We start from the raw sequence: 26,631 nt of genomic DNA, 5'->3' as shown, positions 1-26,631 counted from the left end.
TGCGTCATTTTGTAAGCCCCTTTCCATTTTGCAGACCTTGGTCAAAGTGAAACATTCCACGGGGGTTCAAGCCATGAGAAACAGCCTGCCTCTTAACATATTCTGCTGGGACAAAGCGCAAGGAACACCACATTCTGCCGGAACCACCTCATCCTGGGAACACGTTAACATCTTCCCGGACAGCAAGCCATACTGCCTAGATCCCTCCTGCCCAGGCCTATGAGTACCCCAGCCTGTAATCGCTGGTGGGCTCTGGCATTAAGCTGGTCCCCGACAGGTGTTTGCAATACACCTGTGTTGCTGTAGAGCCGCCCGCGCGCCGGCACTCTCACTGTGCGTCATTCTTTAACCTTCACCTTCTCTTCAAAACCTAACACCCTTGACGTTTATATTCAGACTATTATATATACATACACACATACACCCTTCTGAATCCTCCCAGGAGAATATAAAACCATGGGTTAAACTGCTACACTTCAGCTTCAGTGGCTGCCTTTCAGTGCTTCAAATACACCAACCTCTTTCCCACCCCGGGACCTGCACGAGAAAACTGCTCCACTCACCCGCCGTGCTCTCTCACTCACCCTTCAGGTGTCTTCAATATCGCCTCTCAAGCCTTTCCCAACCACCGGTTTAAAGTCGGCTCCCCACAAATAAATACATATTCTCCCTCACAGCACTTCGCACAACACCTGGCACAGCGAGGGCACTGAACCAACACTCGTTCAATGAGGAACACGAGGTAAGAACCAAGACCCCCAAGGTCGCCGTACTTTGTCTGGTAGGAGAAGCTTTCTGCCCAGCAAGGTCCGACCCAGATGAAACCCAGTCCAAGTTTGCAGCACCCCCGTGAGTCCAGCCCGCTAAACTGTGAAGAATTTAAATACACGACACCTGCCCTCAAAAGCTTGAGGGCACCCCTGAGCTGCCATCGAGGTGGGGGCGTCAACGACAGGCGCTCAGTAAGTGCTCCTGAGGCAACTGCCAGGCTGTCCTGGACCTGGTGAATCCTTTCGGGGTTCAGCAAAGGCGGACGCTGACCGGGCCAAGGAGTGGGACCTGCAGTGCTGGACCACCCTTTTCCAAGCGCAGAAGTGCCGTGCCCGCCAGCTCTCAATAGGGCAAGAGGCCCTCTCGCCGTGCAGAGCGCAGCGCTTGCGGCGGGGACAGCAGAGGCGGGACGGGCGTCACGGAGTTCCCGGGTCCTCGCGCGGTCACTTACCTGGCCTCAGCTATCCGCTGAAAAAGGGGCGGACGGCCTCCCGGGATCCGAGCCGATATCGCGCGCAGCGCCGCGGGGAACCTGAAGCCGTGTGCGTGCGTGTGCGTTCACGCAGGGGCTCACCCAGCGGCCACGGGCTTCTGAAGACCCGGGTGGGAAGTGCGGCCCGGGAAAGCACGAGCGTCTCCATGGCAACGAGGGCGGACGGCGCCTGCGCGAGTCGCTTCCGGAAGTGACGTGCGGAAAGGGTGCCCGGGACGAAGCCATGGCCCTGGAGGCGGCGGGAGGGCCGCCGGAGGAAACGCTGTCACTGTGGAAACGGTAATGCTGTCAGGCGACGCGCAGGAGGCGGGGGCCGAGGCCGGGCGGCCCTTCGCGGACCCTCCGAGCTCATAGTCTTCAGGCTGTGGAATCGGAGCTGCCACCGCCGGAGCCTCCAAAGCAAAGCCCAGTTTCCGGCGCGGAAGCGGAGGGATCTCAGGAATTGTAGTCCGCGGGGTGGGCGCGGTTCTCGCTTCCGGCCAGTTGTCTGGCCTGGGCTTGCGCGGGTCTCCGCCGCCTGGGCTCCTAGGGACTGTGGCCTCGGCGGTATGTCCCTTGCTTTCCCTTGAAGCGGGAGAAGACCCGGCAGAGGCGCTCTGTCCGCTGCAGCCGCGCGGGAGGAGGAGGCAGAGTCCGAGGTGTGACCCCGACCAAGTTTGACGCTTCTGTCCTCCTAGGGAGCAAGCTCGGCTGAAGGCCCACGTCGTAGACCGGGACACCGAGACGTGGCAGCGAGACCCCGCCTTCTCGGGTCTGCAGAGGGTCGGGGGCGTTGACGTGTCCTTCGTGAAAGGGGACAGTGTCCGCGCTTGTGCTTCCCTGGTGGTGCTCAGCTTCCCTGAGCTCGAGGTAACCTGGGAGGACGCCGAGCTCGAGGCGGGCCCGTCGGTGGGCTCGGGCGTGCGGTCTCCGGGACAGGGAGCAGTGCAAGCGTAGAACCCGGCTTCTCGTTTTGTAGGATGTCATTAATAGTCTGGGGAGTTGGCCGGGCGCGGTGGCTCACGCCTGTCATCCCAGCACTTTGGGAGGCTGAGGCGGGGGAATCACCTGAGGTCGGGAGTTCGAGACCAGCCTGACCAACATGGAGAAACCCGGTCTCTACTAAAAATACAAAATTAGACGGGTGTGGTGGCATATACCTGTAATCCCAGCTACTCGGAAGGCTGAGGCGGGAGAATCGCTTGAACCCGGGAGGCAGAGGTTGCGGTGAGCCAACATCACGCCATTGCACTCCAGCCTCGGCAACAAGAGCGAAACTCCATCTCAAAAAAAAAAAAAAAAAAAAAAAAAAAAAAAAAAAAAGTCTGGGGAGTCTTGGAAGGGAAAAAAAGGCAAAAATTAAGGGAATTCTGTGACGGTTAAGAATCAGCTCATGAGCTTTATCTTCAAGTGTGATTGTTATCTTGGGTTCTTCATCTCAGTGACCTGTCCACCACACTCCCAGTTGCCCAAGCTGGAGATCTGCGTCCTCCTGGGCCCCTCCGTTCCTCTCGCGTCCAGTTGCACACTAGCTCGCTTTTATTCTGCCTCTTAAATGTCGCTGGAATCTGTCCCCTTGTCTGTTTCCCCTCTGCTCCTTCCCTGGCTGTGCCACCATCACTCCTGTGGGTTCCTGAGCAGCATTTTCATGGGTGCCCTGGCTCAAATGTTCCTCCTCAGTGGTTTCTTTTCCATACTGCCAGCAGACCAATTTTCCTAAAAAGCAAGTATTTTCCTCAAAAGCAACAAGTCCCCTCCCTCCCTCCCTTCCTTCCTCCCTTCCTTCCTCTCTCTGTCTCTCTCTTTCCTTCCTTTCCCCTTCCCCCACTCTGTGCCCAGGCTGAAGTGCAGTGGCATAATCTTGGCTCACTGTCAAGATCTGATCTCAACCTCCTGGACTCAAGTGATCCTCCCACCTTAGCCTGAGTAGCTAGGACCACAGGTGTGAGCCACTACACCCGGCTTATTTTTTTATTTTTTGTAGAGACAGGATCTCACTATGTTGCCCAGGGTGGTCTCCAGCTCCTGGGCTCAAGGGATCCTCCTACCTTGGCCTCCCCAAGTGCTGAGATTACAGGCGCGAACCACCACACCCAGCCCACAAGTCCTCTTAGAACATTGAAGTGCCCTTCTCATGACCTCATGGTGAATAAAGTTCACTCTGGTTGGCATGGCTTCAAGGCCCGTCATGACCTGTCCCCTGCGTAATTTAATATGACGCTGGAGGCTCAGCCCTCACCAACATTCTCAGTTCTTCCCACCTCCTACAGCCCACTTTGAGTCCCTCACGTGTGTGCTACGCTGTATTTGGCGGCCTGACCTTTGCAGTAATGCTTCCTCTCCTGGAAGGGTTTCCATCTGGCTAACTCCTACTCATCTCTTTGGGCTCAGTTTAGACATGACTTCCTCCACTAAGCTCCCTCTCATCCCACAAGACCAGGACTTGTCCCTCAGCACCATGTCTTAGTCCGTTTGGGCTGCTGTAATAGAATACCTTAGACTGGGTGGCCTACCCACAGCAGGAATTTATTTCTCACAGTTCTGGAGGCTGGAGGCTCAAGATCAGGGTGCCAGCGCAATCAGGTTGTGGTGACGGCGCTCTTCCAGGTTGCACAGGGCCAGCTTCTTAACCGTGTTCTCACATGGTGATCCACTCACCTCCCTGGAGGCCCCACCTCGTAATACCATCACCTATGGGTTATAATTTTAACATAGGAATTTGGGGAGGACACCAGCATTTAGACCGTAGCAACCCTCTGCTTCCTCTTGTCTTGCTGGAATGGAACTGGCCTGTCTTCCCTACTGGAATATAAACTCCATGATGGTAGAAACCATGTTGCTTTGCCCACCATGGATAGCATGAGGAAGACGCTGGACTCTTCCTTCAATAGATACGTGTGTGAATGGACAGTGGGCTCATGATTCACATAAGAGTCAACAGCTCCGGAAGCCTCTTGGCGTCACTCGCATTGCTCCTCTGCCGACTCCCGAAGGTGACAAACGTCTTCCTGCTTCCATGGCTTTGTGCTTTACTTGGGAGGCCCTTTTCAGTCCAAATCAAGCAAAAATGTACTGAGTGCCTACTGTGTGCTAAGATTGGGATATTCAGCAGCCCTTACTCTAAGAGGTCCCCTGGCCATTGTGTAGGCTAGCATAGGGAGTGGGGGCACAGTCTTAGGGTCCTGACTGCTCATGCTCACACCCAACTCTGCCACTCCCCACTTTGCCCTCTAGGCCTCTGTCTCCTTTTTTCTGACTTGAGGATGATAGTGGTATTAATATCCAGCTCACAGAATTGTGATGAGCAGTACATGAAATGCATGGAAAGCAGTTAACACAGCGTTCCCTTCCCCCTCCAACTTTTCCTGGCTGCAAATTAATCACCTTCTCATCTGCATCCTGGGCCTCTTTTGAATGCACATGCTGTTAGAGCACTTCTCACATTGTATTAAAGTTAGTCATTTATGATTCCATTTTTCCCACTGACTGTAGGTTCTCAAGAGTAGGGTGTACCATATTTCTTTTACAACCCCAGCACCAAGCAAAGCACCTGCTACTTCGTCGGTATTCATTGTTCCGGCTATGAAAGCTTAGACTAGGAAAGGATCTTGGAACAGTCTGGTCCACTGGTTCCTGAATGCCCGACCGTGGACCTGCAGGAGCAGAATCACCCAGAAGTGTGTTGAGAAACAGATTCCGTAGGCACATCCACAGAGACAGAAAGTGGATCCTTGGGCCTTGGAGTTGGGGTGGGATGGATGGGAAGTGACTGCTGATGAGGATGAGGTTTATTTAGGGGTTAAGGAAAATGTTCTAAAGTTAGATTGTAGTGATATTGCACAACTCTGTAAATACCAAAACCATCGCATTATATGTTTTAAACAAGTGAACTTTATGGTATGTTAATTGTATCTCAGTAAACCTGTTAGGAAAAAAAAAAAAAAAAAACAGGCCGGGCGCAGTGGTTCATGCCTGTAATCCCAGCACTTTGGGAGGCTGAGGCGGCTGGATCACGAGGTCAGGCGATCGAGACCATCCTGGCTAACACGGTGAAACCATGTGTCTACTAAAAATACAAAAAAAATCAGCCAGGCATGGTGGCGGGCACCTGTAGTCCCAGCTACTCGGGAGGCTGAGGCAGGAGAATGGCATGAACCTGGGAGGCGGAGCTTGCAGTGAGCCGAGATCGCATCAGTGCACTCCAGCCTGAGCAACAGAGCAGGACTCTGTCAAAAAAAAAAAAAAAAAAAAAAAAAAAAAAAAAAAAACAACCAGATTCCAGAGCCCTACCCCACTTACTGGGGGAAAAACTCTCCCAGAGTATACAGAGTATAGCATAAAAATCTGCTTTTTAAAATAAGCTTTCCTGTGATTCTGAAGCAGAGCTGGGTTGGAGAACCACTGGCCTGCTTTTCCCACCGTGAAGAACACTGTCCTTAGCATCCCTGACAAACGATGGCGGAGCCCGTTCTGTGCCAGATGCTGAGCCATGGCTGGTGTGTGCTGCTCCGCAGGCCTCTGGCGGAGCCCATTCCATGCCAGACGCTGAGCGATGGCTGGTGTGTGCTGCTCCACAGGCCTGGTGGAGCCTGTTGTGTGCTGGACGCTGAGCAATGGCTAGTGTGTTCTGCTCCGCAGGGAGCTGACTCCTACTTGTCTGTGACTCCCAGCGATCAGTTCTGCCTTCAGGTAGCAAAACAGAACGGATCTTCCCTGCCTTCTGCTTGTCAGCCCTTCTGCTGCTGGAAACAGCTGCCTGCTCCTTGACCACACTGTCCCAAGAGGCTGCGATGACGTCCAGCTTCTTCACTGGCCAGTGGCCCTCTGGTCATGCCCTCCGTTCACACAATCCATCTTTCCGTCTGCACTCAGAATCAAATGCAGGAACTTGGATGTGGTCTCCCCAAGTCCCTAGACCTAACTGTCACCCACGCCATTTCAGTCGGTGTAGCTGGAAACACTGGTAGCTTTTGAGGGGCACCAGGTCACTGGCTTATGTTGAGATTGCTGGTCATCCAGACCTGCCCCCCACACTAATCATACAGTGATTTTTCTTTTCCCAGATTTTTAATTTGAAAATGTACATACATCCCCCCAAATTGGAAAAGGATACGTTGGACACCTGTATTCCTTCTACTTACGTTCAGCTGTTGCTGCTCTGGAATATTCTCTCGCGCGCACATGCGCTCTTTGTGTGCGTGTGTACCGTACATCCCAGCGACTGTGACAGCTCAGAAGACATCAGCAGGCCTGTCCTGAGAGTGACATTCTCCTCCACAGCCACAGTGTCATTATCATACTGATTACACATCATAGTCATCCCATAATGTCACCTGAATGATAACATTATGGGAGAGATTCAGATGTAAGCAGCCACCCCCCTCCTGTGGGAACTCAGGCCACACTTGAATTCCACGTGTCACTGTGCAAAGTGACTTTTACTCTGTGGGGATGTCAGTGATCCAGCCTGCTGGCTTCTCTGTGAACCCAAATTCTGTTATCAGAATGGACCCTCCCCACTTTGGGTCATGGGCAGATTTGATCAGTTTCCCCATTGAGTCATTGATGAAGATGTTGAGAGAATGATCCCCAACCCTCTGTGCTAATACAGAGCACTCCGTCTGCTTTGGTGTGTTTAATTATTGATCCAGCCAGAAGTGAGGAGTGGAAGTTGTGATTTGAAAGCTGTCGCCGAGAGATTTGGGGGATTCAGTAACAAAACTGCAGGAAGGTAGACAGGTCTGCAGAATGTGGACATAGTGGGAAACGTCTTCACATTAAGGGCAGTGTGACTAAGGAAAACACAAGGTTAGGAGACTCAGGCCTGCCATGTTGTGCTCTAAACTGCAGCCTCTGCCTCCTGGGTTCAAGCAGTTCTCCTGCCTCAGCCTCCCGAGTAGCTGGGATTACAGGCATGCGCCACCACGCCCAGATAATTTTGTATTTTTAGTAAACACGGGGTTTCTCCATGTTGGTCAGGCTGGTCTTGAACTCCCAACCTCAGGTGATCCGTCCGCCTCGGCCTCCCAAAGTGCTGGGATTACAGGTGTGAGCCACCACGCCTGGCCAACACTGTGTCTTCTTTAAGCCTCCAACAACCCATGGAGGGGTGGGGTGGGGCATCAGCTTCAATACACAAAGGAGGAGACACCAGGAAAGCAAGGGGCAGGCAGAGGTGATGCAGCCAGCAACCTTAGCCTTGCTTCTGATGAAGACTAGGTCCTGGGGGGCTCCTGCGGACCTGATCCCAGGGAATCCTCCTATGGACCAGGTCCCGGAGGCTCCTCCTATGGACTAGATTCCAGGGAATCCTTCTACAGTCTAGGCTCCAGGGGCTCATCCTATGAACTAGATCCCAGGGAATCCTACAGACCAGGTCCCGGGGAATCTTCCTATGGACCGGGTCCTGGGGAATCCTCATACAGACCAGATCCCGGGGAATCCTCCTATGGACCAGGTCCTGGGGGCTCCTCATACAGACCAGATACCGGGGAATCCTCCTATGGACCAGGTCCCAGGGGCTCCTACTATACACATCAGTTCTGGGAGTTGGGGCTCCTCATAAGGACCAGGTCCTGGGGTGGGAGGGGCTCCTCCAGTGGACCAGGTCCGGGGTGGGGGTTCTCATATGGACCGGGTCCCAGGGGGCTGCTGCTATGGACCAGGTCCCGGTGGGGGCGGGGTGGGGGTGCTGCTGCTACAGACCAGGTCCCAGGGGAGCTGCTGCTACGGACCAGGTCCTGGGGGGGTCTGCTCCCATGGACCAGGTCCCGGGGGTACCTGCCCACCACCAATTTGCAGGGTACATCTTCTAGTTCCTTCTTCCAAACCCATCATCTCATAGGTGAGGCAGGGAAGGGGAGCCATGAGGGTGATGTAAGGGAGAGGGAAGGATGAGGGGGGCAGGGCATGGAGGGACTGGGGATGGGGCAGGTGGCCGAAGGCTGTGCTTCCCACTGAGCTGCGTGCCTGGTGTCAGGTGGTGTATGAGGAGAGCCGCATGGTCAGCCTCACAGCCCCGTACGTGTCGGGCTTCCTGGCCTTCCGAGAGGTGCCCTTCTTGCTGGAGCTGGTGCAGCAGCTGCGGGAGAAGGAGCCGGGCCTCATGCCCCAGGCAGGTGTCTCATCCCTAGGACAAGAGAAAGGTCCCTCCTTCCCCCTGGGGGAGGGAAGGCTGCTGCAGGTCGCCACCACCGCAGTGGCAGGGAGAGACTCATGAGCTTCCTGGAAGAGAGGAATGAGGATTTCTAAAAAGCTGGACCCCAGAGACAGTGCCCCCTTCTTGCCTCAGGGATGGCCCTGTCCTGAGGGCCGAGGGGCAGCTCAGCTGACTGTGACTCTCCCTGTGGCTCCATAGGTCCTTCTTGTGGATGGAAACGGGGTACTCCACCACCGAGGTAATCCTGCTCTTGGAGGTCCAGGGAGGGCACTGTGGGGAAGAGGTGGGGGAGAGGGCACCTCTGTCGTCCCCCACACAAAATGCTGGGCCCTCGGCCTCTGCCGCCAGCCCCCTCCCAATGGCTTCTTTCTCGGCGCAACGGGGACGCGCAGTGCGCTCAGCCCCGCCTCCCCCACTGCTGGTAAAGGACTGTCTACCTTCGCTTCACCCCTTACCTCTTTCCTGTCCGCCACTGCCTTCTCTACAGTGCCCTGTGCTGGCTCATCTCCAGGTGCCACTATCCAGTTCTGACCTGATCACCAAAAGATGTCCCAGGGCCCGGGCTCAGAGTGGCCTTCCCTGCCAGCCGCCCAACCTGCGTGGCCCGTCAGGCCCCTTGTCCACAACTAGACAGGTGTACCCAGGCCCCCACTGATGCCAGGAACCTTGGCCTAGGGAGCGTGGCTGAGGGAGATGGGCTCTTTTTTTTTTTTTTGAGACAGAGTCTCGCTCTGTCGCCCAGGCTGGAGTGCAGTGGCGCGATCTCGGCTCACTGCAACCTCCGCCTCCCGGGTTCATGCCATTCTCCTGCCTAAGCCTCCCGAGTAGCTGAGACTACAGGTGCCCATCACCACGCCCGGCTAATTTTTTTGTATTTTTAGGAGAGACGGAGTTTCACGTGTTAGCCAGGATGGTCTTGATCTCCTGACCTCGTGATCCACCTGCCTCGGCCTCCCAAAGTGCTGGGATTTCAGGCGTGAGCCACCGCGCCCGGCCAAGGGAGATGGGCTCTTTTACTGTCACATACAGAGCTGCGGGTGGCGCAGCAGCACCCAGAGAGGGCCCAGGAGGGGTGACATTGGGCCTTCCTGGCCAGCAAGTGTGACTCGGCCCTGGCTGCTGCCCTCGCACATGGGTGCAGAGCCAAAGGGTTGTCATGTGCCCACCCACATGCTCGTGCCAGCGCTGGCAGGCCACCGTCGAGGGAAGAGGAAGCTGGGAGGTGCAGGAAATGACCGGAGAGCTGCAGTATCCCAGCACGCCAGCGAGGTGCTGACCCTGGCACTGACCGTGTCAGAGAGAAGGAGGCTTCCTCCACGGCCTTGCACCCAGGACATCGGGCACAGGGGGCTTTCGCCCAGGTCTGCTTGGGACTTAGATCTGGTTTCCCCAGCCCTCTGCCTGTCCACAGACCTCTGCTCACTTAGGGAAGCTTTTAGTAAGACTCTGGCTTGTCCTGAATCCCTGCGCCAGGCCCCAGCCCCACCTCCCCAACCCCACCCTCCTTTCTCTCTGGCAGGCTTTGGGGTGGCCTGCCACCTTGGCGTCCTTACAGACCTGCCGTGTGTTGGGGTGGCCAAGAAACTTCTGCAGGTGGATGGGCTGGAGAACAACGCCCTGCACAAGGAGAAGGTGAGGAGGGGCCTGCTGCAGGCCATGCCCGGCAGCTCAGTGGCGGGGCTGTGGTGGCCCTGGGCACGAGGACACTTCTGGACCAGCCCTTGCCTGCTGACGCTACCCTCCTCATCCCCGGCTTGTGGCCTGGAGTAAGGAAGACCTGCTTTCCTCCGGGTGCTGCCTTGCCTGTCTCAGCTGAGGGCGCTTGGAGCTCCTCTCCTGCCTTCTGGGTGTGCCTGCCTCTCTGGTCCCCCTTGCCTCTGAGCCACCGTGGCACACCAAGTAGGGCTAAGTCCTCCAGTTACTGGGGACAGGACGGGCTTCTAGGCTGTCCCGGGCACACTTGGTGCTTTCCCCACCCCGCCTTGCCCCAGCCCCTGTCTCCTCCCCTGCATGCTCAGGTACCACAGCCTCCAGGCCCCCCTCCCCCCAAGACCTGCCTGGAGCTGCCACCCACACTCTTCCTACCTCACCTTCCCCTGCATCTTCCTGCTCTGGGACCCCATGTTGGCACTGGGAGTGAGACACTCGCAGTGGAGGGAGCTGTTGACACCCCCAGCTGTTTCACTGGATGGCAGATTCTGAGAGCAGAGACTGCGTCTCTCATTCCTCCCAGCTCTCAGGTGCCTGCATGGAGCAGTTGCTTAATAAAAATCTGTTGAGTTGATGGGGACCTTAGACCCACTCAATGAGCCAGTCCACCGCCGCCAGAAATACCAGCCTGTTGAGCTGTGTCAGATGTGCCCAAAGCAGGAGAGAAGCCACAGGAAGGAAGCGGGCTCAGCACCGGTCACTGGGCAGTGGCGGCACCTGTGTGGCTGCCAGCCTGGCACAGCGGCCCTGAGCAGATTGCTGCCCTTGTTCTAAGCCCCATCATCAGGTTTGGACAGGGTCTTGTGGGCAGCACCCTCAGCTCAGGGGCAAGACCACTTCGCCTGCACGCCCAGTGTCGTCTCAGGTGATGTGGCTTTGCCTGGGCTGTGGCTCACCTCCAAGATCAGTCCCCTTCCCTTTCCTGGCCCAGTAACTGGGTTTTAAAAATAAAGAGACCTGGGCCGGTTGCGGAGGCTCACTCCTGTAATCCCAGCACTTTGGGAGGCCGAAGTGGGTGGATCACGCGATTAGGAGATCGAGACCATCCTGGCTAGCATGGTGAAACCCCATCTCTACTAAAAATACAAAAAATTAGCTGGACGTGGTGGCACATGCCTGTAGTCCCAGCTACTCAGGAGGCTGAGGTGGGAGAATCGCTTGAACACGGGAGGCAGAGGTTGCAGTGAGCCGAGATCGCGCCACTGTACTCCAGCCTGGGCAACAGTGCGAGACTCCGTCTCAAAAAACAGAGACTTGCCTTCAGCCCTTCACCAAGAAGAGAGGGGTTTTTTCCCCATTTTTCCCTCCATTTTCCAGATCCGACTCCTGCAGACTCAAGGAGACTCATTCCCTTTGCTGGGAGACTCTGGGACTGTCCTGGGAATGGTGAGTAGCTAGGGCCCTGAGCTCCTCCAAAGCCCCGGGGTAGGGGATCCTTTGCAGGCAGACACAGGTGCATGCAGACACGCGTGCACTCACACTTGCCCACATCAACCCCCCGCCTGCCCGTCCATCCATCTTCCTGCCTCTGACTGAGCCCAGGGTGTGATGTATGTGTTTATTTCCTCCAGCCGTGCTGAGGGAGCCCACCCTCCCCCAGGGACAAGCAGCAGGAAGGCGCCCTGAGGGTGGGCAGGCCCTGGCCCCTGAGAGCACTGCCCCTTCAGCTTCCCCCTTGCCCCCAGGACATTTTGTCAGAGCTCCAGCTGCTGAGGCTGTCCTGACCCTGGTCCCAGTGGCCCAGCCCACAGGACAGCCCTCGCCTTCCTTGTCACAGGCCCTGAGGAGCCACGACCGCAGCACCAGGCCCCTCTACATCTCCGTGGGCCACAGGATGAGCCTGGAGGCCGCTGTGCGCCTGACTCGCTGCTGCTGCAGGTTCCGGATCCCAGAGCCCGTGCGCCAGGTGGGTGTGCTGGGGATGCGGGGAGGCAGCACAGGCTCCTCTGCTTCCTGCCACCTGCTGTTCAGGGCTCTCCAGCAGCTCAGCTGGGGTCAGAGTGCAGTGACATGAGGACGGGGGTTCCTGGGCCGAGGACAGGTCACAGACATCTTGCTGGAGAGCTTGCTGGGCCCTGCAGTCAGGACAGTAGACTGGGGGTGCAGGGCTCCCAAGAGTTCATCCCCAGGCCCTGCACCCCATGCACTCAGCCTCCCAGCCTCTCTGAGCCTCCTGCACCCAGATACAGGCCAGCTTGGAGAATCAGTGATGTTAGCTCAGGTGGTGAGGTGTCCTGCCAGTTCCCAGCCAGCCCCTCAGGTCCCAGAGGGAGCAGCTGAACTTGAGCCAGGAGGCTCCTGCAGGAAAGCTGTGCAGGCCCCAGAGACGCCAGTCTGGGGACTTGGATATGCCCGCCCCAGGACCCAGCACAAAACTGGTGTTCGGTCCCCCAGGAAGGGTGAGAACTCTGCTGAAGCCGTCAGCTCAGCTGAGAAAGGACTCAGCCTGTGGGCCAGGGGAGAGACAGCTGGCACGAGATGCCCACAGACAGCCTCGATAGGACCAGGGGACCACAAGACACGGGTGGATGCCGTCCCAGAGAAGCCCACAGAGTGAGGGTTCAAGAAAAGTTAGTCTTAGGAAGAGACCCACTGGAGGAAGGGGAAGGACAGCCCTGGGCAGGAAGGAATTTGATGTGCTCAAGAAATGGGGGGCCCGGAGGGTGGCTCACGCCTGTAACCCCAACACTTTGGGAGACAGAGGTGGGAGGATCACTTGAACCCAGGAGTTTGAGGGCGCCCTAGGCAACATAGTGAGACCCCGTCTCTACAAAAAAAAAACGTAAAAACAAATTAGCCAAGTGTGGTGGTGTGCGACTGTGATCTCTGCTACTTAGGAGGCTGAGGCGGGAGGATCACCTGAGCCCAGGAGGTCGAGGCTGCAGTGTGCCCTGATTGGGCCACTGCACTCCAGCCTGGGTGACAGAGCAAGACCTTATCTCAAAAAAACTTTAAAAAACAAAAACTCAGCAGGAAGGTGTGGCCGGAGCCAGATGGCAGTGAAGTACAGAGTGGGTAGGAGCCCGTGAGCATCTTGGGGTGCGCCAGGGTTTCAGACGTCACCCACAGGGACTTGGATGGCTGTGAGTTGGCAGCGGGGCGCCCGCAGATTGGCCTTTTTAGGTGGCCGCTGTGCGTGCTGTGGAGGCTGTGGACGCAGGTCTGCACAAGCCATGCTGCTTCCAGCAGCCCAGCCCCTGAGCCTCCCTGGTGTCTGCCCCTTCCCCATCTTACCCTACCGCTTGCCCTGCAGCCTGTCCTGGGGCAGCCGCAGCACCAGTGGAAAACCCCCAGGCCACCACCTTCGGGCCGGGGCCTTCCGGCTGCTGGCGCGCAGTGTGGCCTCCAGGGGGCAGCAGCAGCCCACATACCACAATGGCCCTCGCCCTGGGGAGCTGTGCTCAGTGGTGGCGTCTGAGAGCGGGCTCCACAGCCTTGCAGGGCTTTGCTCAGGGCACAGGTGTGTGGACTCTCAAGCCTGTGAGCTGTGTCCCCAGCTCCCAGGAAAGAGGCCTTTCTTCCTCCATTCCAACTCAGCCGTGTGGTCTTCCGAGAGAGAACCCAAGAAACTGTCCCCCAGGCCTTCAGCCCCAGGAACTTTAGGTCGTGCTGCTGCTGCAGACAGCACAGTTCCTGGAGCTCCTATACCTTTTTCTGCCTCAGCGCGCCCCAGAGTAGGACAGTGGCCCATCCTTGCAAGGGAGGGGACACCTGGCCTGTGAGTACCTTAAGCATCTAGAAATAGAGCAAGGATCTGTGCCTAGCACCAGCAAAGAGCCTGCCAAATCCTGGGCCCACCCTCCAGAGGAAGGAAAGCCGCAACCAGTTGGGCTATGCAGCCACCCCGTACCAGGAGCCCGCAGCTTCTTACTGTTGGGCGTGAGCCGAGGGTCGTGTTCTGCAGGGCTGGCTCTGTCTCTGGGTCCATTTTCTTCCTGAGCTCACTCACCTCTCAACAGGTTCACCTCCTGCTCTGTTCCAGAAGGTCCTGGGAGAGCACAGACGGGGTTAGTGTTGGTCTGCTCTCTCCCTGGCTCCGCGCCGGGCCGTCTTGGCCCCATGGTCACAGGCGCTGCTGCGCTCCTGGTTGCCAGGTCCAGGCTCTCCTGCCAGGCCAGGCTGGGCCGCTCCAGGGGAAGGTGAGAGGTGCTGGCCCCGCCTACCGCTGCCCCACTTACCCCATGAATGGAAGCAGGAGCAGGCTGGGGGATTAGCCGTTGCTTTCCATGAGTCGTGCAGCCCTGAAGCTAATCTAAGCTCATCTGAGCTGGGATCAGGGGGACTTCCCAGGGCCAGACCCCCCATGCCCCGGGGGTTCCCACTCAAACCTGAGCCCTGTTCAGTGTCCCTCCCTGCTAGGGTCTGCCCCCATCCCAGCCTGTGGCCCACCGCCCTCTTTTATCTTGGTGATTCTGGAGACGGGACAGGGGTTACTGCTGATCTAGTCAGGGAGAGGACAGACCAGCTGGGCTCAGAGCCCCCAGAGAAGCAAGTGTTAGCAGGGAAGCCTCGGCTTGCGCAGAGCCTACAGGGAAGCACAGACTGGAAACCAGTGAAGGCTGAGCAGCTCCAACTGCCACTGGTGGGGAGGAGACCCAGGACCCCCTCACTCAGCCTGTCCACTCACCAGCTACTCAGGCCCTTCAGGGACTGCCCAGCTCGGTTTGAGAGCTGCCATTTCAGGGCTTTGACCCCAAAGTTCCAGGCATGCCTGTCCCACACTCGCCGACAGGGCCGCGGCTCCTGAGCCTGAAGAACTGGCTGTGAGCTGTGTGTCCTGAGTGGGCTTCTGTGGGGGATGGAGGCATTGCCAGCAGCAGCTCCTGGTGGGAAACTGGTCTAGAGACCAGCTCAGCACCCAGCAGCACGTCTGTCTCCCCCAGGCTGACATCTGCTCCCGAGAGCACATCCGCAAGTCGCTGGGACTCCCCGGGCCACCCACACCGAGGTGAGCACCCAAGGAGGCTGGGGCACTAAAGGGGCATCTCACAGACACCTGCATGGGCTGTTTCCGGTGGCTCAGCCTCTCCTTGTTGCAATATTGTGGCTCAGGACAGACAGTGCAGGGCCAGGGAAGGCAGGGGACACAGGAGAGGTCTTCAAAGAGGGAGGAGAGTGGAGTGGGGTAGACTCCTATTCTCGTGGGAACTCTCCAGAAACACCACTGCCTCCACGCAAAGCCCTGGAACTACGGCCCTGTCTGGTCCAAGCACTACCTCCCAATAGGGCTATCCCCAGCCTTCCTCAGTCCACTTAGCCTGTGAGGTACCAGGACGTGGGCTCTGCAGAAAAGGCGTGGCCTCGGAGTCAGACATGATCCAGCCCTGCATAGCCAGCTGTGGCGTTTGCACTCTTCGAGCCTCAGCTTCCTCATTGTCGGGATAGGCTCTGTAATTCTTGTCCCACTGGTTCTTGTAAGTTAGAGTGACAGTGTGCCTGGCACAGTCACCGCTAACAGTGCAAGGCATTGTCTTAAAACCATTGCAGATGGTTTGATCCTGCTAGCAACCTTGATGTGAGACAAGTACTGTGACCCCACTTTACAGATGAGGAGGCTGGGACCCCACTTTACAGATGAGGAGGCTGGGACACTGAGTGTTGATAAGGAGTAAAGCAGAATTCAGTCTGACCACTTCCTCTTCTCTCAGTGTGGGCAGTTTGGATTCCAGGCCCTGCATCTGAGCCTCCGGGCTGAGAGGACACCCCCACTCCCTAGGCAAAGATCGCAGGAGGCTCCAGGCCTGGGATTCGCCCTGCCCTCGCCCACGATTAGTTACTGAAGGGCTGCGGTTCCTTCGTGCTCATTTTCCCTCTAAGCCAGGGGCTGTTCCCAGGCCTCCCTAGGCTGCTTTGAGAACTGAAGGAGCAGGTGGCAGGGACCCCCCAAGCTCTCCCAGAGTTGGGGACCGGCCAGCTTGAATGCAAGCTGCGTGTCTGAGCAGCATGCCCTGCCCGGCCCTCTGCCCTGGGCTGTAGCAGGCCCTGAGTGTCCAGGCCAACCGCAGTTCCCAGACCCCATCTGGGGTGTGAGGGGGTGTCAGGTAGGCGCTAGCATCTGATGCTGTCCCTTTCTCAGTGTCATCACCAGGAGCCCGAAGGCGCAGAGGCCAGTGGCATGCCCCAAAGGAGACTCTGGAGAGTCCTCAGGTGAGGGCCAGCCCCCACAGGACCACAGCCCAGGCCCCAGGACAGCCCCAAGGCCAGGCTCCCAGGAGCAGGCGGGCAAGGACTGGCAGTAGGGTGGAACTGGGCACCATGAAGACAAGAAGGCCACCGGCCACCCCGTTCTGGCCTCAGGACACTGAGCACCCCTGGGGGTGGCCTAGGGACTTAGGGGAACCTCACCTCAGCCGCAGGTGGAGCACCCAGTCCCCAAAGACAGGCTGACCGCACCACCCCAGGGGGACGCCGCAGCACAGCCCAGCACCAGGTGGGGCAGAGGTGACCACGGCCCCTCTTTGCTCCGTCATCGGCTGGTCAGCTGTGGTCACGGTGCCTCAGAGGACAGATCTCTATGGGGGCAAGTGCCAGATCCTGAGAGTGCATGAGACGCTTTCCCGGAGCCGACGAAGGGGACTCGGAGCTGCAGCCTGCACGACCCCTGCAGCCTGTGCTTTGCCCGCCCCTTTCAATAGATGGAACTTGCTTGCTCTTTTTTATTCTTCTCAGGATTCATTTTTTATTTTACATATTTGTTTGTTTGTTTGTTTATTTCCATTGATCTCTTTACCCTAAGGTTTACTTGCAAAATCAGGGTTCATTTTTAAAGCAGGTCCCCAGCCCCAGCCATACTGAACCACCTCTGCCCTGACATGGGAGGGGTCCTAGCTGGGGTAGCTGGGCTTTAGCACCTGCTCACTGCCTGCCATGACCCCTGACCCCAGTCCTGTCATGGGGACAGGCAGCCTGTCCCGGGAAGAGGGAGCAGAGAGCCTCATTTCAGCCTGGAGGGGGCCGAGGACGGGGTCAGCACACGGGCAGTCTGGGCTGTGGGGCAGGAGGCCAGACAGGGTGGCACTGGTGCCTGAGGGGTTGGGTGCCAGGCTCTGTGCCCGGCGGGGGCTAGGATCGGGGGTGGCACCATCCCCACAGGCTCTGAAAGTTGATCACTGTCCTCTGTCCTTGCCCGCCTTGCCCCAGAGGCACAGCCTCAAAACTGTCTCCACTGTGGGAAAGCAGCCCTAGGCCCCTGTCTGGCCACTTCATCTTCTCTTGGTGTGGGCTAGAGGCGCCAGCTGAGGAGTGGGGGCAAAGGGGATGGCCCACCTGCAGCCCAGTCCCAGCCCCTGGGCACCTTGCAAGCACCCCCCAGCCCTTGACATGCCGGCTGGCCTCCAGACCCCAGGCCCCCTGAGGATGCTGGAATCTGCCACAGAGCATGAAGAAGTCCCTGGAATCCTTTCTTGCCATTCACCTGACCTCTACAAGAAGGGGCCGGTGATCATGATTTGACAGCTTGGGACAAGAATCCAGGGAGGCCGGGTCTCTGGCGCGCCTCCATGCCCCTCCGAGAAGGTGCTATCCTGGTGTTCCTGAGGAGCAGGGCGAGCCTGGGCCTGAAGGAACAGGTACACAGGCAGCAGCACTCAGGGCCAGGGAGTGCTGGCCCCACCCGCCTGCGCTCACTCGAAAGCTGCTTTGGAGGGCTGGGCTGCAGGGGCAGGGGCTCCGGAAAAGAGGCCCAGGCTGTGTAGCTGCCCTTCCTTGATGGAGCAGACTCTATTCTAGAAATTTCTATAAGAAGTAGACTCACTCCAGGACAAGTGGGGCTGGGGGGAGCGGATGCCGAGGGGCTCTGCGGGCACCTTGTGCCTGAAGTCACGGGGGGCACAGGAGAGAGCGGGAACTAGGTGGACTGTTGTGGCTGCCATCCATCGGCAACGCTGGCCGGAACCAGATGAGCAGTGTGGGGCGAGAGGGAGCCCCAGTGCGGCCCCTCAGGCCCTCCATGCCTCAGGGTGTCAGTGGCCCCAGACTGGCCTCACTCAGCCCTGGGCACTTGGGTCTGTCGGGGATCTAGCTTTCAGTGAGGACCCCACCGGTGGACTGAGGCTCCCCTCACCGCAGCAGAGGAATCTCTGCCCTTCCCACCGAAAGGGGCAGGAGCTAGTGGATGGGGACGGCTCACGGCCCTCCCTTTCCACTTGCCTTGGGAAGGGAGAGGCAGCAGACAGGAAGGGCCTTGGAACTCAGGCCAGTGTGGGGAGAGCGTCCCCAGAGAGTCCTTGGGGTGGGAGAGGGGTGGAGTTGACAGCCGGTGAGGCCGGCTTTGAGGTTGTGTGGACCCTGTCTGCCTCTAGCTCAAGTTGGGAGGGGTGTCAGCTGCGGAGCTGTGTGAGCCTCGGGGACAGCCACACGTGGGGTGCAGACCGGTCTAGATGTGCCTGTCTGGTGGGTGCTGAAGGTCCCCTTGGGAGAGTCCAGGGCAGCACCTGATAAGCTGAGAGCTGCAGCCGTGTCCACCTGGAACCTGTTTCCTCACCGGGAACATGAACACCTGCTTCAGAAGCTTTGGGGGTTAAAGGTGGGGATACACATAGGTCTCTTGCCCAGCGGTGGACACTCGGTACACTCCTAATAAATGGGGCATGGGGTGGTAGAGTCCAGCACCTGGCTGGGCCCAGGAATGAGGCATCAGTGGTCGGAGGGGAGGGCGTCTGCCCACTTAGCATCTTTGGCAAGGATCTGCCTCCCAGCACCCCCGTGGAGTCCTGTCTGGATGGGAGGGAGAGCAGGGCTGTGGACAGCCTCCAGAGGTGTTCCCCTGAAACCTCTGAATGTCACCTGCACAAGCAGGCCGGGCTGGGCTCTCCCGGCAGTAACACCAACCGAGCACAGCCGTTGTCCTGGGGCATGCCGTCCAGGTTGGGGGACAGGGAGGCAGAGGTCCTGCGTCATCGCCCGTGAGTCCGGGGCTTAGGCACCGTTCTGGGGACCCCTCATGCTGGCCCCCAGGCCCACTGAGGCATAGGTGAGACCATTGCATGGTCCTTGGAAGAACAGGGCTCCTCAGGCAGGGAGTGGACAGAGCCAATGCTGGCGATGGGGGACCTCGCCTCAAGCAGAGTCGTGGGAGATGGAGTCATGGGGGCGTGTGAGGGTCTAGGCAGGGGAGCTGCTGACTGCAGGTGGCCCAGCAGTACCCAGGTTTCTGCTCGCTCCCATTCCACCTCCCCGAGGGCGCTCGTGGGAAAGGGAAACGTGGCACCCAGCTGGTGCCTCATTCCACCTACCTCCTGAGTCAAAGGGCTCCACCACCCCAGACACACCCAGAGCCTGGTGTCCAGGATGCCATGTGTGTGCCCCAAGCCAGTAGGACCCTTGGGAGGCTCAGCACCCCCTGCCCCAAACAAATGCCTCTCCCCTCTCCACACTCACTGGCATTCCCACAGAATGCCCTCCTGACTTCTAGAGCTTTCCCTGTCCAGAGCTCCAGGACCACAGGTGGTAGTGAATTAGAGGCATTAGAAGCACAGTGTGGAAGCTGGGCAGAGCTGGCTGAGATCCCACTGTCTCTTCCAGGCTGGCCTTGAGCAAAGCTCAAAACCTGTCCCACAGGGGTCAGTACCTGCCCATGTGGTGGGGGATATTCCACCAGGTGAAGTGTGTAAGGGCTCAGCGGGGAGCCTTGGCACATGGTGAGTCCTTGGTGAGGGAAGGCTGTTGGTTTGGAGAGGTGAGGCCCACAAGGCCGTCAGTCTGCCATGCTATGCCAACCCCAGTGATGAGAGGATGAAGCCAGGTCAGGGAGGTCTCATCTACAAGGCTCCCACCTGAGCTGGCAGCTCCTCACGCCATCCCAAGCCATCAGAACTCAGGTCCTCGAAGGGAGGCCTGGCTGCCCCCTTCCTCTGGAGCCAGACAGGACCACACCTCCTGCGCCCTGGGGCTTCACTCCAACAGGGGAGCTTCCCAGGGGGCCGGGAGACTCAGAAGAAATGCCCACAACTGCCTGGCATGTGGTAGGCTTTGCACAAAGAGCAGTAGCTTCAACCCCAACGACCCACCTCTGTGAGGGTGGGCAGAGATGGCTCTGGGCTCCTCTGGGGCTGGAGGTCAGGCTCTGCTTAAAACCGTTGGTTCCTCAAGGACCATGGGTGTCAGGTGGGCCTCCCCAGCTGAGGGCCTGGCCAGGACCTGGTCAGGGGGTTCTTCATTTTCCCCTCCCCTTGCAAGAAGGAGCAGGCCAGAGCCTGGAGATAAGTTTGCAGACAATTTTTATGTGAGTAGTTTATGTTTGTTTTGAGATAAAAGTCATCGTTTCCACTACAACTCATTGACTTTTGGTATATTCACAATCATGTGCAACCATCGTTACTGTTTAGTTCCAGAACGGTTTTTTACCCCAAAGGGAAACCCCATATCCATTAGTAGTCACTCCCCGTTCCCCCTTCCCCAGACCCTGGCACCCAGCAAGGGCTTCCTGTCTCTGGACAGGCCTGTTGTGGGCACCATGCCGATGTGAAATCACCGTGTGTCTCTGGACAGGCCTGCTGTGGGCGCCATGCAGGCGTGGAATCACCGTGTAGTCTTTTCTGTCTGGCTTCCTTTTCTTGGCATAATGTTTTCAAGATGCACCTGTGTCGTGCCAGGTGTCAGGATCTCATTCTTCTTTATGGCTGAGTCATATTCCATCATATGGATCAGTATAAACATTTTGTTAATCCTGGTGGATATTTGGGTTTTTTCCATTCAGGGCTGTTGTGAATAATGCTGCAATGAAGACTGATGTACACACTTTTGTGTAAACACGTTTTCAGTTGCCTTGGGTATATATACCTAGGAGTAGAATTTCTGGGTCATGTGGTGACCCTGTGTTTAACTTTCTGAGAAACTGCCAGACTTTTCCATAGCAGCTACATCAGTTCACATCCTCACCAGCAATGCCCAAGGGTTCCAGGTTCTCCACACCCTCGCTACCACTTGCTATTATCTGCTGCTTAGATTCTAGCCATTCCTTGGAGTAGAAACTGGTATTTCGGCTGGGCACAGTGAGTGGTTCATGCCTGTAATCCCAGCACTTTGGAAGGCTGTGACAGGAGGATCACTTGAGCCCAGGAGTTTGAGACCAGCCTGGGCAACATAGTGAGACCTCATCTCTACAGAAAACTAAAAAATTAACCAGGCATGGTGATGCACTCCTATAATCACAGCTACTCAGGAGGTGAGGTGGGAGGATCACTTAAGCCCAGGAGGTTGAGGTTGCAGTGAACCGTGATTGTGCCACTGCATTCCAGCCTGGGTGACAATGAGACCCTGCCTCAAAAAAAAAGTGGTATTTCATTGTGCATTTGATTTGCATTTCCTAATGGCTAATGATGGTGAGCGCCTTCTCATGTCTTAGTAACCATTTGTATATCCTCGTGAGCAAAGCATCTATTCAAATCCTTTGCCCATTTTAAAAACTGGGTTGTCATCTTGTTGAGTTACAGAAGTTCTTTATATGTTCTGAATCCTAGATATTGATCACTTCTGTAGTTTACAAATATTTTCTCCTGTGGGTTGTCATTATTTTCTTGTTAGTGTCCTTTGATGCATGAAAGTTTTTAAATTTGATGAAGTCCATCTATTTTGTTGCTTATGCTTTTGATGTTAGATTTAAGAAGCCATTGACTAATTCAAGGCCATGAAAATTTACACCTACATTTCCTGCTAAGAAATGTATAGTTTTAGTGCTTCTTACCTTTAAGTCTTTGATCCATTTTGACTTAAATTTGTGTATGGTGTAAGGGAGCAGGTCCCATGTCATACGTGTGAGTAGCCAGTTGTCCCAGACCATTTTGCTTTGTTGTTGAGACAGGGTCTCGCTCTGTTGCCAAGACTGGAGTGCAGGGGTGTGATCATGGCTCACTGCAGCCTCGACCTCTTGGGCTCAAGCAATTCTCCTGGCTCAGCCTCCAGAGTAGCTGGGACTACAAGCATGTGCCACCATGCCTGGCTAATTTTTTTTTTTTTTTGAGACAGAGTCTCGCTGTGTCGCCCAGGCTGGTGTGCGGTGGCGTGATCTCGGCTCACTGCAAGCTCTGCCTCCCGGGTTCACGCCATTCTCCTGCCTCAGCCTCCCGAGTAGCTGGGACTACAGGCGCCCGCCACCACGCCCAGCTAATTTTTTTTTTTTTTTTTTTTCAGTAGAGACGGGGTTTCACCATGTTAGCCAGGATGGTCTCGATCTCCTGACCTCGTGATCCACCCGCCTCAGCCTCCCAAAGTGCTGGGATTACAGGTGTGAACCACTGTGTCCGGCCTAATTTTTCAAGATTTTTTTGTAAAGACAGGGTCTCACCATGTTACCCAGGCTGGTCTCCAACTCCTGGGCTCAAGCTTTCCTCCCACCTCGGCCTCCCCGAGTGCTGAGATTACAGGCGCGAGCCACTGCACCTAGCCCATTTCCACTTCCTCCTTTCCACTCTGAACGCCTTTTATTTCTTTTTCTTGCCTCATTGCTCTGGCTGGAACGTCTAGCACTTTGTTAAACGCGGTGGTGAGAGCACACGTCCTCGTCTCGTTCCTGATCGAACGCGGTGGTGAGAGCACACGTCCTCGTCTCGTTCCTGATCAAACGCGGTGGTGAGAGCACACGTCCTTGTCTTGTTCCTGATCTTAAGGGAACGTTTGCAGTCTTTCACCACTAGATGTGATGTGAGCTGTTAGATTTTCAAGGATGCTCTTCATCCAGCTGAAGACGGTCCCTTCTAGTCCTAATTTGTTAAGTGTTTTTATCCTTAAAGGGTACTGGATTTTGTCAAATGCTTTTCTGGCCTCTATTGAAAAGATCCTGTGTTTTTCTGTTAATATGAGGTGTTACATTGATTGATTTTCATATGTTGAGCCAGTTTCCATTTGTGGAATACATCCAACTCGGTCATGGTGTATAATCCATTTACTCTGCTGCTGAATGTGATTTGCTTGTATTTTGGTGCGGATTTTTACATCTGTATTTATAAGGGATATTGGTCTGGTGTTTTCTTATGACGTCTTCCTTTGGTTTTGATATCAGGATAATATTAGCCTCATATATTGGGTTAGGAAATGTTCTCTCCTCTGTTTTTTTTGGAAGAGAGAGATTGGTGTTAATTCTTGCTAGAACCTTTGGTAGAATTTGCCAGTGAGCCTATCTGGTCTTGGGTCTTTGGGAGGATTTTGATTCGATTCAATCTATGTATTTGTTATAGATTGTTCGGATTGTTCATCCTTGAGTCAGTTGCTAGCTTGTGTGTTTCTCGGAGTTTTTCCTTTTCGTCCATGTTATCTCATCTGTTGGCATACCGTCGTTCACGGGATTTTATTGATGTGTGTGAGGTCTCTGAGAACGTCCCTGCCTTCACTCCTGCTTTTAGTCACTGGCATCTTCTTTTAACTTGGGCCGTCTGGCCGTGCATGGTTTTGGGGGAGTCCCCCTTGACTCTGCAGATGCTGAGCAGTGATCTGGCTGGGAAAGGGGACCAGGAGTGCAGGGCACCTGCTGAGGACTCACCTAAGCCCAAGAGTCAGAGAGTCGGAGCTCCAACCACATCTGCCTGCATGCCTTTCCCAGGCTCTCCCCAAGCGGACAGCCAGCACCCCCTCCCCAAAGACCGGGCAGTTCCTGACCAGCACCCCACCAAGTCCTCAGTAAGGCCTGTCTTTGGGGGAGCAGGGTTTCAGGAGGACAGTGGGGGTGGTGTAGAACTCACGGCTGGCGGTTCCGGGCCTCTCAGGAAGCTTTGCCACTGGGCTTGGGGTTAAGTGGGTGTGGGACTCCGAACCCTAAAGGGGTGAGAGTTGAAATGAAAGCGGCACCTGTAGTCCATTTGGGGTGCAGGTGTGTGCCGGGGGTCTTCAGCCCCGGCTGATGGCCACATGAACCGCATGAGGAGAGGCAGGGCGTGTCAGCAGCAAACCTAAGTGTGTGCTCATTTCTGTGGGCCCTTACTCTGTGACACCGCAGCTCTCCAGAGAGACGCTTTGAAAACAAAACAGGAAAGAACACACAGCCCCGCATCTGTTGCCTGAGTCACTGTATTCCTTAAAAGAAGAAGGACCCTGGTCCTTGGCTTTTCGTGCACATGAGAAAATGTTGGCCAAGGTTAGCGATTATGCTTCTGTAATTTGTAACCAGAAGTGCTCTTACGCCCAAACCTTGGTGGGATTCTGCTGTAATGTAACTTCGGAGCCAGCTGGATGGATGTGACTGTGCAGGTCCTGAGCCCCGGCCCCCGTAACCAAGCAGTGGGCCGAGACACTGAGCCGGGCAGTCAGACAGGAGCTCTCTAAGGCTGCTCCCGGGCTGGGGCCTGGGTCTAGGATTCTCAGTAAGACCTTTGAATAAAACTAACTTGAATTCTTCAAAAGCTTGATTTTTTTTCTTCAGTCAAAAGCATCTTGCAGAGATGCCAGCCCACCGTGGGGATGTGCAGTGGCAGCCCTGAGCTGGCCCAGCCCCTTTCCCCAAGGCTGCTCTGGGGAGGGGGGCGGGTTTGGGGGAGTAGAGTGCAGGGGATTGAAGCAGGGGAAACAGGGTGTGAGGGTCAAGGGGGGCTAGAATTGGGGGAGCAGGTTCATGGGCCAGGGGCTGGGCAGGGGTGGGCCTGGGCACCTGGTAGGTGGGGGAGCCCCAACTTCCCATCCCTGCGTCACACGCCCTTCCCCTGCAGGGTGCGGGTCTGCAGGGTTGGCATGTGCCCCCCTGCCCCGTCCCCACCCTACTCCCTGGTGGCAGGCAGAGGGGCGTGCAGGGGGGCCCTAAGTACAGTGACGTCTCGACTCCGACTCCGACCCACAGAACTTTAAAAATAGGGCCGTGGTAAAGTCCATCTCTACAGACCACAGCCTGCCCAGAGCTAAGAATATTCTTGAACCACTTAATAATTCAAGTCGGATCCAAATAGATTTTCCTGCTCACTTGTGGGCCTCTGTGTCCCTTTCCCAGGCCCCCACCCTGCCTGGAGGCTGGGAGGGAAAGACTCCAAGAAGCAGGTGGGCCTGGCCTTTGGAGCCTCTGAGACCCCAGCTGGTCCTGCGTCCCCTCTCCTGTGGCACTCAGGATCAGAAGACACACCAGGGCTGGAGTGGTCCTTTAGGATCTGGCCAAGGTCAGGCCCCAGGGAGGGGCCCCTCTGGTGCTCCTAGCTGTCCCAAGCCCCACGCCTGCTCTGGCCACAGGCATTGGACTATTTGAATCTGGGTCTGAGCTGGGCCTTGGCCCCTTGCACAGCATCTGACCTGAGCCACGCACCTCTCATGGGGGCCCCGTCCTCCAGGGCCAAGGGCAGCATGAGCTCCAGGAGAGCCAGCCTCGCCCCTCACACCCTGGTAGCTGGTACACGCCCACCCCAGGGCCTGTGTCCTGCCTCCTCTGCGGAAGAGTCCCTGAAGGGCCTGGCCTGGGGCTCCTTGTCCTGGTGGAAGTGGCTGTGCACAGGCAACCAGGGCCCTGGGTTCCAGACCAAGGCCTCTGTACTTGTGTGCTGTGTGTGCTTGGGTAAGCCACTTCGCCTCTCTGAGCCTCTTATCAGTGGGACCAATGCTTTTAGAATAAGCCGTGGTGTTTGGGGCAGGAAGGGGTATCTGACGGGTGCCCTGAGGCCTGAGTCACCCTCTCCTCCAGGGGCAGTGCCCAAGCTGCAGACACCCCTCACCCATCCCTGTCTCCCCCCAGGCTCTGGTCTTTCAAACAGGAACTCAGGGTGAAGGGGTGCTACCTGGGAATGCTTGGGGGGGCCCACACTTGCTGGCGGGGAAGTGCTCACCAGCCTGGCCCCCCAACCCCGGTAGCAGCCCAGCCTTAGCAGTCCCTGCTGAACTTCCCTGGCCAGGCCCTGAGTGGAGTTTTACCAAATTATTAATTAAGGGCAAAGCCATGCTGCAGCGCTGACATCCAGATGAATAGCACGCGGTGTAATTAGGCGAGGTGTCATGGAGATGATGGAGTGCAGCCTGCTAGCCCCAATTCACCTCCCCGGCAAGCAGGAGCAACTTCTCTGTGTCCTACCACCATGGGCGGCTGGTGTGGGGCCAGTAGGGGTGCGGCTAAAGGGGCCAGCTGACAGCTATTGCGGGTGCCACAGGCCCTGTGGACAGGGCTGGGCTCCTCCCCCAGGGACAGGCACCCCTTCCCCTCTGATTGCCATGGGCAGAACCCAAAAGGGAGTAAAGTGCAGAAAGGGGCAGGCAAGGTGGGAGGCAGGCTAAGGCAGGAGGGATGAGGACCAGGACAAATCCACAGATAGACCCGGAGCAGCCTAGAGAGGGGCATGGAGGGAGCACAGGAGGGCCGAAAGGGGCCGGGGAGGAGGTGCAGAATCCAGGAAGACAGGACAGGCCTCGGGGCCCTACCCTGGGGTTGCCTGGGCCTGACAGAGAGCTGGGAGCGGGGAGCAGCTTGAGAATTTTTGGTTTTGTTTTTTAGTTACTTACATTCATGTATTTTTTGTTGTTTGAGACGGAGTCTCGCTCTATCGCTGAGGTTGGAGTGCAATGGAGCAATCTTGGCTCACTGCAACGTCTATCTCGCGGGTTCGAGCAATTCTCCTGCCTCAGC

General features: G+C 56.6%; 2 protein-coding genes and 1 long non-coding RNA gene across 19 annotated transcripts in view; 2 read left to right on the top strand and 1 right to left on the bottom strand.

The window, feature by feature from the left end:
- LOC129533973 (uncharacterized) overlaps positions 1–1,443 on the bottom strand; it is a 57,123-nt gene extending 55,680 nt beyond the window's left edge. Inside the window, exon 1 of the long non-coding RNA XR_008680394.2 lies at positions 1,223–1,443. This is a non-coding gene — a long non-coding RNA (uncharacterized lncRNA). The remainder of the gene's footprint in view (positions 1–1,222) is intronic.
- On the top strand, positions 1,433–24,442 carry ENDOV (endonuclease V). Of its 17 annotated transcripts, none has more exons than XM_019027151.4 (11): positions 1,433–1,543; positions 1,942–2,113; positions 8,223–8,357; positions 8,601–8,640; positions 9,922–10,034; positions 11,430–11,498; positions 11,890–12,018; positions 14,072–14,251; positions 14,996–15,060; positions 16,189–16,259; positions 22,575–24,442. In XM_019027151.4, exons 1-11 carry the CDS (start codon positions 1,488–1,490, stop codon positions 22,583–22,585), a joined length of 1,041 nt encoding a protein of 346 aa, XP_018882696.1. In that variant the 5' UTR covers positions 1,433–1,487; the 3' UTR covers positions 22,586–24,442. The 17 variants fall into 17 exon arrangements, with proteins under 17 accessions (XP_018882696.1, XP_055245495.1, XP_018882694.1 ...); XM_055389520.2 differs by lacking the exon at positions 22,575–24,442 and adding an exon at positions 16,469–16,801; XM_019027149.4 differs by lacking the exon at positions 22,575–24,442 and adding an exon at positions 16,463–16,801.
- On the top strand, positions 23,355–23,837 carry LOC109026946 (uncharacterized). Its single transcript, XM_019027157.4, has one exon. It carries the CDS (start codon positions 23,355–23,357, stop codon positions 23,835–23,837), a length of 483 nt encoding a protein of 160 aa, XP_018882702.1.
- Positions 24,443–26,631: the final 2,189 nt, after the last annotated feature.

Source organism: Gorilla gorilla, chromosome 4 (genome assembly GCF_029281585.2).
Source record: "Gorilla gorilla gorilla isolate KB3781 chromosome 4, NHGRI_mGorGor1-v2.1_pri, whole genome shotgun sequence".
NCBI classification, from domain to species: Eukaryota; Metazoa; Chordata; class Mammalia; order Primates; family Hominidae; genus Gorilla; species Gorilla gorilla.
The sequence above is the reverse complement of the archived record's forward strand: the minus strand, read 5'-3'. Positions and strand labels throughout refer to the sequence as shown.